The 12,564-nt window shown below is 42.5% G+C and overlaps 1 protein-coding gene across 2 annotated transcripts in view; it reads left to right on the top strand.

Annotated features, from left to right (window-relative positions):
• The first annotated feature begins 11,389 nt into the window (after positions 1-11,389).
• CAAP1 (caspase activity and apoptosis inhibitor 1) overlaps positions 11,390-12,564 on the top strand; it is a 39,664-nt gene continuing 38,489 nt past the window's right edge. For both annotated transcript variants that reach the window (XM_075560003.1, XM_075560002.1), the window contains exon 1: positions 11,390-11,768. In XM_075560003.1, coding sequence (XP_075416118.1) covers positions 11,463-11,768 — 306 coding nt within the window. In that variant the 5' untranslated portion in view covers positions 11,390-11,462. The remainder of the gene's footprint in view (positions 11,769-12,564) is intronic.

Below are 12,564 nucleotides of genomic sequence, written 5' to 3'. Positions count from 1 at the left end.
TGAACTGTGAGATTGTGCTGTGTAGCGTGGGCGGGCTTTCAGGCGTAAAGGACGCGCTCTAGTCAGCAGCCCAGCCGCTACAGTGGCTTTCCGCCCGTCTCTTGCAGGGCCCTCAGACTGCGGCCCCCGCCGAGTGCTTTGCACCGTTTAGTTTTTTACTTCAAAATGAGATATGGGCAGTGTGCATAGGAATTTGTTCATAGTCTTTTTTTAAACTGTAGTCTGGCCCACCAACGGGTCTGAGGGATCGTGAACTGGCCCCCAGTTTAAAAAACTTGAGGACCCTTGCTTAGTGACTCAGGAAACAAGGGCTTTTCTTATTGCAGCCATATCCTAAACTGTAGGCAGTTCTCTTTTATTCACTTTCTGATCCATTCACCTCTGGTCCACGGGTGCATTATTTTAATAACCTACTAACATTTCAAGGTCTTCTTTTACGATACCTCATTTAAAATTACAAAACAAAACAAATCCAACTCGTGAATTAAACCAGATATTGAAAAAATATATAATGATTCTTTCAAATCATTTGGAAATAGAAATTATATTTGTTCATCAGCTAATGTTTAGAGGGGGGATATGAGTCACATGTGAATTCAGACAAGGCTCAGCATTGAACCTAAAATTATGATCCAGTTTCTTTTGCTTATCATTTTGAGTTAATTTAATTTTTGTTCCAGTTTTAATAATTGGTTATATATTTGATAATATTTGGGCATTTGTATGATTTTTAAAGAGAGTTCAATAAGTACTTTTATTAAGCTAATGAGCACGCAAATGTATGGTATGTCAAACTACTTTATTTGGGAAGCCAGAGCATGTCATATGAAACAAGGGGCTCTGGTGGTGTAGTGGTTACGCATTGGGCTGTGATTCATATGGTTGGCAGTTCAAAAAGACCAGCAACTCCACAGGGGAAAGATTGGGCTTTCTACTCCCATAAGCAGTTAGTTTTGGAAAACCCACAGGGGGTCACTGTGAGTCAGCACTGACTCGGTGGCAGTGAGTTTGGTTTAGCTTTGTTTTGGCACTGTGTTAAACACTGATTTCTCATCTTCCAAATTCCTTTAAATATAAAGTAGTGGTCTATTTTTAGCTGTAAAATAGAATTGATAAAGAGAAAAAGGAAAAGCAGCAGTGGACTACATCTTCAAAGTGCAGGCCATCTTCTACTTCGTGGGTAAGGAGCTACAACATCTTAAAGAATTAATACAAAGAGGGAGGCATCTCATTAATTCCACAACTCATGCCACTGAAGATAACCCAGTTCTCTTCGACTTCAAGCTGCTTCTCTTTTTCAAAGTGAAAGTAGCCTTTTTAAAAAGGGTATTCATGAAGATGTGACTTTCCCAACATTTCTAGTATTCTTAACCCAAAATTCTTGGTCTCGTGGCAAAATGAAGTCACAAAGAGCAGTTCTCCAGTAGGGGAGGAAAAGCTTCTAATTAATCTTCACAATTAATCCAAGGAAAGCCTTTAGGACTATCCAGAGACCTGGTTGCGGTCAAGTCAATTCCAACTCCTAGAGACCCTGTGTAGAATTTCTGAGGCCCTGAGTCATGGGAGCAGGTGCCGTCTCGCTCCTGTGGAGCAGCTGGAAATGTGAACACCAATCTTGCAGTCAGCTGTCCTGCTCTTAACCAATAGCACCGCCGGGGTTCCAGACGAACGGAGAAGGACCGTGATTTGTTCAGGATGAAATTAGAAGTGCCTGGTGTGTGCTGCTAAGAATTTCACCAGTTCAATCTACTCCCTTGCAATACATTTTTTTCCTTAACGCCTTCAGTTTGGCATTGATTTGTAAGTACGAACATCTGTGCAATATATGGAATTACTAAATACCTGCACAATGGGAGGGTGTGTAGCATCGGTTAAGAATGTGAGTTCATTCTTGAAAATGTAAGAAGTGGCAAATTGTGAACACTGCATGTTAGCATGTTAGTACACAAGTCTTCTTGTAACCACTTTTACTATACCAATTAATTCCTTTTTATTGAAGACTTACACAGTCTCGTAAAGGGAAATAAGCCAAAGCTGAATGATAAATGGTAAAAGAGTGAATTTCATGGACAAAGTTTTCTTTTTCCCTTTTTAAAATATTTTCTTTCATGATTGTTTTATGTCTCTCCAAGGTATAAAAGCAATATACCCTTCTGAGTAAAAAGAAGAACATCAAAAATTGTAACTTTGGGTAGTGACCCAGAGACAGTCATTCTTAACGTTTTGTGGCATGTCCATATGTCTGTAAGAATGTGTTTAATTAAATAAAATAAAGATTCTATTAGACTTTATGTTCAAACTGAACCCCTACAGTACACATACTTTGGATTATATGGATATGCTCATTTTCTGTCATTGAACTTTATGGTTCCAACTTTTCTGTTACAAAGCAAAACTGTGACAAATCCTGGAACTTTGAGCTGTACAATTGGTTTATTGCCTCGGCATAAAATTACGTGTGGAGATCAACTTTAAGGCGCTGTTCTGAGACTTCACGGGCATTGCCAACCACTTGGAGTGTGCAGCCTAGGGAGTTACTGTCCTTGTTGCAGTAATAGTTCTCAGTTTCCTTTTAATACACTTGACATTTTTTTAATTTCAATAAAATTTGAGGGACAAAACGATTTGAAACATTGTAAAATCTAAATTATTGATATCTGCATTTGAGCTTTTAGTAAACATAGAAAGTGTTTCTCTGTTGACTTGAGTTTATAATGAATCATATTTGCTTCTACCTCGTTGCAATCTCAAACAATGGTGAAGGCCAGAGAGAACTCTGGGCATAGAACAAGTATAAGGCGTTCCTAAAATGCACGTAGTCATTTATGATTTGTAATCTTGCCTATATAATGCACCTATCTGAGATCATGAAATGTTCTTCAATATTTAAAAAAATGAATATGGTATATTTGAATGCATTTTTCTGTAGGAAACTTAATGTTTTGAGTTTAATTTTCAAAAAAATATTTTTACTTAGAATTATCGGGATCATTTTTCTGTTTTCCAAATTTTTGTAAAAATATCCATTCAGAAAAGTTGATAGAGAAGTAATCTGAGCACTCAGACACGTGTCAACTAAATGCAGCCACTAATATTTTGCCATATTCATCTCTATTCATATTTTGAAATAATTTAAAAATCAGTTGTAGATATACTGACACGAGGCAACTCATTACTTCAGTGTACATCTTCTAAGGAAAGAAACATTCAAAGGATATTCTTTTTATAATGTCACATTAACAAATTAATGTCATATGTAATATCCATTCCATAGCCACATTTCCTTTTGGGACTAAGAAGACATTTTTTTTTTTTACTTTTCAAACCGGCACCTAATCATTGGCGTCTGTGTATTTAGTTATTTGCTATATGTCTTTTGGATTCCTTAATCTAGAACAGTCCTAAAGTTTTCGTGTTTTTTAAAAATAGGACCCGTGAGGGGGGCAAATTGGCAAGTATCAACCCAGAAGAGATTACAAAGTTGCGCTCACCACTTGACCTTTTGAAGTGCATCTTCCCTGCCAGAATCTGAAGAGTTCTGCATTTTGCATTTATAATACCTCCCCCATATTATCTATTGCTTCCCAGCAAATCACCCCCAATTTCGTTCCTTCAAACAGTGCACATTTATTGCTTTAGCTTTTGCAGACCAGGAATCCAGGCACAGGTTCATTGTTCCTCTGTGTTCCGCATGGGGGTCAGGCCGACTGAGGTCTCATCTGAAAGCTGCTCTGAGTTGCTGCATGCTCCCTCGGTTCATTTTCAAGCTCACCTACATGGTTGGCCACTTCTTTTCCTTTTGTGCACTGAGAGCCTCGGTTCCTGGCTGGCTCTTGGTTATAGGCTGTTCTTCGTTTGCCATGTGGCCCTCTCCGACATGCTGACTTGCTAGTTCAGAGCTAGAGAAAGAGTGTCTGCTAGCCCTGGTCTCCAGAATCTGATCATAGAGGTGGCATCCCGGCCTAACACCGCATTTCGATTGATTAAAGCCAGCAGAATAGATTACTTGAGGATGTGAATGGGAGACCATATTAGGACCATCTAGCAGACCTGTTGTCCACAAACAACTTTTTTTTTTTGTCCAGAGGCTTGATTAGATCGTGGCCAAGCTTTTGGGAAAGGATTCTGTACTTCCTAGGGATTGCGTACTTGCCATTTCATCTTGATTGCATTGTTCGTTTCCTTAAAGTTGGTTCCCTTCTGTCAAAAACGGGGGGGGGGTAGATGTGTAACGGCCTCCTAGTTGCCATGTTGTAGAGCATGGATGTCACTTTGAGGCAAAGGTGCACCTGACGCTAGCTAACCCATGCTGTTTTCAGCTGCCTCATGTGCGAGAAGCGTGCGCGACACGTGAGGAAGACAAGGAGAATTGATACATTCGAAACGGTGGAAGTGATGAAGATGGAAAGTACCATGGCTGTCAGAAGATCAGAAAAACCTTTCTTGGAAGGAAATAGAGTCAAGACTCATCCACAGAAGGGAGGTTGGCAAGACTTTGTCTCGAGTACTTTGGAGCAGTCCCTGGAGAAGGGCAGTGAACAGGAGGAAGGCCCTCAGAAGGAGCGACACAGAAGCTGCAAAAAATGGGCTCAGGCAATGATGGCAGGACGGGGCGGTGTTTACTGCTATTGTACATAGGATCCCTGTGTATTGGAACCAAGTCGTCGAGTCGTTGCCAACTCAGCGACCCTATAGGACAGGGTAGAACTGTCCCTGTGATGAGTTTCCGAGACTCGATCTTGTCCCACAGAGTGGCTGGTGGTTTTGAACTGCTGACTGTAGGTTGCAGCCCAACTTGTTACCATGTAAATACAGATTCAGGAACATTTCTCAAAAGTTCCTGTGGTTTTCCCGAGTTTTCTACATTTTTTGTTTACCTATCATCCTGTCAGCTTCCCGGAGTAGTAATCAAGTCACATTTGATTAATCTTTAAAATTAAGAATACTCAAACGTGCTTGTTTTCTGAGAGTACTAAAGAAGGCAGGATCTTGACTTTGAAACACAAGTGCCGATGAGACTTATAAAGGCTTCAGAACACATGGGTAATGGACCCCTTACAGAGAATGGGAACTCAAATCCTTTCCATTTTCTGCCTAAGAGAAGGGAGTTGCTAGGGTTTTAACATTTAAATTTGTGATTCCTGGATACATTGCAATAAATTTGGGGGGAAAAATCATGTGCCCTAATAGTAACATTTCCATGAGACTCCAAGTTACATAGCAATGGTTACCTCCTGAGTTGCCGCTGGATTTAAATCAGACATTTAAAAAGTGAAATTGCAATACAAAATGGTCACATTGAGTATTATCTATAATATATATTAACTCCTATGTGTTGGTTGTATGTGGAGGTGTTGGTGGCATAGTGGTTAAAGTGCTCATTTGTTAACCAGTCTGCAGTTCAAACCCCCTTCTGCTTCCCTGGAGAAGACGTGGCAGCCAGCTCCTGTCAGGATTGTAACCTTGGAAACCCGTGGGACAGTGGGTTTTCAAATTCTATAAGCATACTGTGAGTGTATCTTCATCCCTGTAGAGCAGCGGTTCTCAACCTGTGGGTCGAGACCCCTTTCAATCGGTCACCCGATTCATAACAGTAGCAAAATTAGTTATGAAGTAGCAACGGAAATAATTTTATGGTGGGGGGGAGGTCAGCACAACATGAACTGGATGAAAGGGGTGCAGCATGAGGAAGGTTGAGAACCACGGCTGTGGAGTGTAAGCCAAAGCCTGTCTATCACTACCCTAGAGAATAACGCATAGTGACCCTCTATAAGGGTTTTGTTAATTTTTATACATTTTGTGGGGGGCTCATACAGCTCTTATCACCATCCATCCATCCATCCATTGTGTCAAGCACATTTGTACATATGTTGCCATTATTTTCTAAACATTTTCTTTCTACTTGAGCCCTTGGTATCAGCTCCTCGCGTTTTTCCCCTCCCATATAGAGTTTTTGAAGCTTTGTAAATTTTTGTGGGAGCAGATTGTTTCATCTTTCGTGTTTGGATAGTGGGTTTGAACCACTGACCGTGGTAAACAGTCCAGCCCTTACCTAACAGTGCCACTGTCATGTACATACGAATGCCATTAAGTTGAGTTCAACTTATAACCGTATAGGGCAGGATAACACTGGGTTTCTGAGATTGTAACTTTATGATAAGAACGCCTTATCTTTTCCTCCCATATATCCCACACCTCCTGTCCACCCAGCTTCTGGTGCTTGGGACTATGGCTATCAACCCACCACTCCACCAGGGCTCCTTATAGCCTAAGTTTGCCTCATCCCTGCGGGGTATAAAACCAAACTTAAAGGTACTGCTAAGTAATTGTGCAGATGAAGAAATGAAACTACAAACCAAGGACATCTTTGTATTACATGCCAAGAATAACAAAACACTGGAAGAGAGTGACCATAAATTATATTGGCACAATAATGTGGAGAAAGATAACAGTTGTATTATGTATAACAAGGATGCTTTCAAAGGAACACACTCAAGCTATGTTTGCTTATTTCTACATCATGTTAAAAAAAAAGAGTATAATCTCAAGGTCAGCCGTTCAAAACCACCAGTTGCTTCCAGGGAGAAAAGGCTTTCTGCTCCAGTAGGATCAGAATCCCACAAGGGCAGTTCCACCCTGCCCTGATGGGTGCTGTGAGTCAGAGTTGACTCCATGGCAGGGAGTTAGTTTGTTCATGCCCAGGGTTACAATCGGCTTTGGAGGGTGTTCGCTCTTATGCAAATCAACAGGATTCAGGTGGGTGTATTCTGAATCACTACCTTACTCAAGGGTGTGACCAAGTCACCACTCTGTTTCTTTGGGGTTATAACCTGTTGGAAGACAGAAGCCACATCTTTATTCAAGCCGTTCCTCCATGTATAAGAGCCGTCTCAAAAGCTGAGAAAATTGCAAGGGTCGTTGAGAAGAACTACCAATGAAGCATGTTTGAGCTCTATGTGTGAAGTGGTAGACAGACTGTAGGCATGGGTACTGTAGGGCAGAGCAAAGGAGCTAGACCAAGACCAGAAGTCAAAGCAAGACCATGGTACAAAACAAGGGCAGAGCTAAAGCAGAGCAGTGTGCTTACTTGCCCACAGAGGCAGATAACAATGAACCACATGACGGAGAAGCTGAAGATAGGAGAGAGATTTGGCTACTGGGTGAAGAAAGATGGGACGATGGACCAATGACTCTATCCTTAATATTTTCTGATTCTGGCTTGTGGTAATGTGTTAACTTCCCTAATAAACCTCCTTAAAAACAAACAAGCAAAAAACCCTCCTTAATCCTGAATAGTGCCTGTGGGTTCTGTATGGCTATTGCAAATAATTATCCAGCCCAGCAGAAAGGTAGTGTTGAAAAATTGATTGCTAGCTGAATAGGGTGAGGAAGGATGTCAGTGGAGGCATGTCTGATTTCTGCCTCATTGACAACAGAGACAGATTGTCCTTCCCTTGGTGTAACCAGAGAAGGTCAGAGATGGCTCCCATAATATTGTGCAGAAGTGCTCTAGTGGTGTAGCGACCTGCAATTAGGCTGCTAACCACTAGGTCAGCAGTTCGGGAACACTGCTCCACAGGAGAAAATTGACCTTTCTGCTCCTACAAAGATTTAGTCTCGTGGGAAAATAGAGTTGAAAGATAATGGAACTCTTTGAAGCCCCTTCATATTTCTATGGAAATGCAGCCTGAGTGATTTCATATTTCTATGTGTTTCATAGTGAATTCATATAATCATAAATCTGAAAATGCAATCATACATTAATACAGCAATTCAAAAATTGTTACTAAGAACTTATGTATAGAATTTAAATTTAAAACATCGGATTACTGGGGAGCAGACTGTCTAGACATGTCTCTGCAATCAGTAGATGACTGCAGACCAGGGTTCTTAGTAACCACTTGTACTAGGGCTTATGTAGCTGCCTTCAAAGAAAAGGTCTAATCAATAGACTGTCTTCCATGGGGATATGCATAGGACAAGTTCAATTCAAGACAGAGAGATCAGCTCAAGTTAGGAGGGCAGGGAAATTTTCTCCAACACAGGATGATAATAGGGGCTTATTAGGAGGGCATTTAAAGAAAATTGAAAACTGCATTGGTGAGCAAAAGGCCAGTAAAGTTGTTCCAAGAACCTTTTTTCCATCATGACAATGAACCCTTGCACATTTTGAGTGTCTAAGAGCCCTGGTGGCCAAGGTTAGCAGTTGGAAGGGTTAGCAGTTAGCCACTTTCTGTCCTAGAATTAGTCTTAGAAATTTACATGGCAGTTCTACCCTGTGTTACAGGGTCACCATGAGTCATAGACTTGACAGTGAGTTTGGTTGAGTTGGAAGGACTGTCTTAGAAAAATTTCCAAAGCAATAATGCTTACCACATCCACCCTACAGCCGTGATCTTGCTCCTTTAAGCTGCTTTCACCTAAACTTAACATTTCAAAGAAACACACTTTGAGTCTCCTAAGGGCATCAAACTCACTGCTGTGAAGTTGATTCCCACTTATAAGGAGGCTTGCTACTCCTATAAAGATTGATAGTCCCAGAAACCCAAAGAGGGTTCTGCTCTGTACTATGGGTTATGAATAGAAATGGACTCAATGGCAGTATTTTTAAAGAACAACATTGCTATTGTAATGTGTAAATTGAAGCATATAGCAGTCTGAAAACAATTAGAGAAACATTCCTTTCAGAGGTGTTTAGACTTAGATGATATGTCAAGAAACAATAGCTTCAAATTTAAATATTTTTAATAAAGGTTTCCGTGATTCTGTAATGTCTTAGCCCTTAAATTCTTTAACACGAGTTTTACAGAAGACTATGGTTTACTGTGGGAGCCCTAAATCCATGTTAGGTCTACATAAATTCAGGGTGTGGCTCACTCTTAATATAGACTGACAGTGTGTAGAAGGTTTTTCACTTCTGGACCCTGCCTCTGGTTTGTCAACCTCCTCATACTGCCTGCCGATCTAGGAGCCATCAGCGGACTGCCCACCTAGAATTCATTCTGCAGCTCTTGGATTCATCCAGCTCTACATCCACCAGCCTGTGGTCTTCCTGCGTTATATGCCTCCTTCTGGTTCATTAGCCTCTGCAGCTACAGGACTCAGGAGAAGCCTTCAGCCTACATCTGACCCAAGGACTTGAACACAGTGCACTTAACCATGTATTCCAGTTCTAAAATGACACGAGCCCATTCTTGAAGTAAATCTTTTTATTGACATACAAATGAGTCACTGGTTCTGTTTTTCTAGAGAATCCAGCCTAACACAGAGGCTCCTGAAACCAATCTGGTTAACTTTTCTAATCTGTGGATCCCAATTGTGGTCCATACTTTCCTGCTTCTGTATTCTTGCCTGTGACTGTGATGAAGTGATCTGTTGCTAATCATAAGTTTGTGACCATTTGCTTTGTTCCATGTTTTATGTAAGCAGCCACGTGGCTGTGAATCCTTTTGAACTGAAGTTTGGCCTCATGCTGATTGTCTTTCTCATATGGATGATATGTCATGTTTCAGACTTAATAAAGGGTTCTCTATAAAATGTATTTCAATTTGAGGTTATTGCTCCTTGGGGCGGAGGACAAAAAGGTCAGTTGGCATAATGAGCTCGCAAAAACAATGTTCTACATCTGACTCGAGTCAGTAGTCACTGGGGTCTTAAAAGTTTTCAAGTAGCCATCTAAGGTGCCACTATTGGCCTCTCCTCATCTGGAACAGAGTGAAGAAAATAAAAGGTAAATGGAACTACTAAGCTTCTAAGGGTGATGGAAAAATTTGCAAATATAATGGTGATGGTTGCACAATATAATACAACCTGATTGAATTATTAGTCTGAAGTATGTTGAAATTGCAAATGTTTTGTTACATGTATATTTACCATAATAAAAATAAAAAGACATACATAAAAGACTCAGTTGATAGGTGCTAGATTGCAGTTGCCATGAGTTAATAATTATATATATTCCTAAACTTATTGCCATCTAGTCACTTCTGATTCATAGTACCCTATAGATTGGAGTACCCCTGCCCTTTAGGGTTCTGAGACTAAATCTTTATGGGAGCAAACAGCCTCATCTTTCTCCCATGGAGTAGCTGCTTGGTCCACACTGCAGACCTTGTGATTAGACGTTGAATGCACAACCCACTATGTCACCAGGACTCCATGATTTTGTATATAAGGCATTCTTGAATACTGGGGGGTGGGGTGTAAAATGGCTCACAGAAACCTATTTGTAAAGGTATCTTTTTATCTTTGTTCAAGTAATCATTTGTAAATAGTTGAAAAAATTACAAACTATTTGTAAATAGTAGACAGTTTTTAAACGAGGAAATGGGGAGGAGGAGCATAAGGAATTATTCTGCAAGACTAACGGACCACATGTACATCAACCTGAGGACAGACCTACAGGCTGCCTAAGACTGCTGACAGCTCTGAAAGGGATCACGATGAAGGCTCCTGAATAGAGTAGAAGAGAAATGTGAAGCCGAACTTAAAATCATTAAAAGGATCAGGCCTGCTGATGGGATGACTATTGGAACTCCTAGAATATAGTCCTTAGTCACCCATCAAGCCTGGAATTGAACTCACTCCCTGTCTCAAATTGTAGCCTAACCATACACAGGTCTATGAGATGAATAACAGGAGGGTGGCATGTACTCCTTAAAAACAAAACCCTAAACCTATCAAATGAGCAGCATTTGTCCAGGATAAGGTTCAGAAGGCAGGGGAAGAACGGGAAGAACGGAAACCGTCAACACGGGGAGGAAGGGGCAAGTGCTGTTACGTTGTGGAGACTAATCAATGCCAAGAAACAACGTTTGCACGAATAGTTGGATGGAAAGCCAATTTGCTCTGTATGCTTTTAACCACAATAAAACTTTTTGTTTCCCTTTCTTAAAAACTGCAAATAAAACTAGAACCAAGTGCCTTTAGAAACGACATAGGGAAATAAGAGTTTGGTGGGGGGAAAATGAGACGACTTAAAATATTTTGCTCAGATTTTCATGAGTTGAACTTAGTTTCCCCTAAATTATCTTCATATTATAACTTTTAGCTTCATAAAAACTGTGAGAGGCAGAAACTACATCTTTACATCAGTTCACAGTTGCTTGTTACAATTCACTAAGGAAAAGAGCTGTTTTAAAGCTCCACCTTTCCTCCTTTTCAGGGGCATTAATTAAAAACATTTTATTTTAAAAGAAAGAAATGGAAACACGACGAGGGGTGCCGTCGCGCCAGTGGGTTCCGACCGCAGAAGCTCCACGCGCCTCTGAGGTGCCTCCGGGAGGAAAAGCGATGGGCTCGAACCAATCGCGATCGCGCTTCAGGACGATGTGCGACGAGACCGGAAGTGACGTGTCAAGGCCGCGACGCCTGCGTCCGCTGCCTGACGTCTCAGCCCCGGGGCTGCGGTCGTTGCTGAGCCAGCCGGCCGGCTCCCGCTGCATGGTGGCTGCTGGGAGACCATGACGGGGAAGAAGTCTTCCCGTGAGAAGCGGCGCAAGCGAAGCAGCCAGGAGGCCAGCGCAGCCGCCGCGGCGCCGGACCCGGCGGCCACCCTGGCCAGCAGCGGCAGCGGCAGCACCAGCGGCTGCGGCAGCACCAGCGGCTGCGGGAGCGTCACCTGCTGTGGCAACACCAGTGTCAGTGGAAGTGTCACCGGCGGTGGGAGCCTCGGCAGCTGCTGGGGCGGGAGCAGCGTGGAGCGCAGCGAGCGGCGGAAGCGAAGGAGCACTGACTCGTCGTCCAGCGTCTCGGGGTCCCTGCAGCAGGTGCGTCCGGCTGCCCAGCCGCTTCCCCGCGGCTGCTGCTTGGTCCCAGGAAGGCCGACGACCAGCGCAGCGGAGTTGGGCCGCCGAGCGCGACTCGCTGTTAGCGTTATCTGTCTCGGGCTCCACCTGGGCTCTGGTTCTGCTTCCCCAATCCCGAAACGTTTGCTTTGAAGTACCAAGCTTCTGACTGGCTAACTTCTTTCAACTTTTGACCCCTCTCATCCCTGGTTTCTTCCCCCGCCTGAAAAGCAGGAGGCAAGAGCTATGCATCAATTTCCCCTGGAGCTAGGCATCAATGCCCCCAGGAGCCAGGCATCAATGCCCTGGTGAGCCAGACACGTGACTTCTCATTTTTTCTTTACTTTTTGATTTGTTGTTGTTGGATGCTGTCGACTGACTTCCGGCCGTAGCAACCCTATGTACCACAGAACGAAACACTGCCCCGTCCTGCGCCGTCCTCACAATTGTCCTTATGCTTGAGCACATTGTTTGCAGCCACTGTGCCAATCCATCTTGCTGAGGGTCTTCCTCGTTTTTGTTTCCCCTCCTTCTTTACTAAACATTGTGCCCTTCTCCAGGGACCGATCTCTCCAGACAACATGCCCAAAGTAGGTGAGGCAAAATCTCACCATCTGTGCCCCTCATTAGCATTCTGGCTGTACTTCTTCAAAGACAGATCTGTTTGTTCTTTTGGCAGTCCACGGCACTTTTTATATTCTTTTTTTCATTGGCCTTTAAGTAGATGTGGTTAGCTCTACATTATAGATAAGAAAATTGTGGGCAGGACCATGTACCC

The sequence above is a fragment of the Tenrec ecaudatus genome, chromosome 10 (genome assembly GCF_050624435.1).
Source record: "Tenrec ecaudatus isolate mTenEca1 chromosome 10, mTenEca1.hap1, whole genome shotgun sequence".
Lineage (NCBI taxonomy): Eukaryota > Metazoa > Chordata > Mammalia > Afrosoricida > Tenrecidae > Tenrec > Tenrec ecaudatus.
This window is presented reverse-complemented; position numbering and strand designations above follow the sequence as displayed.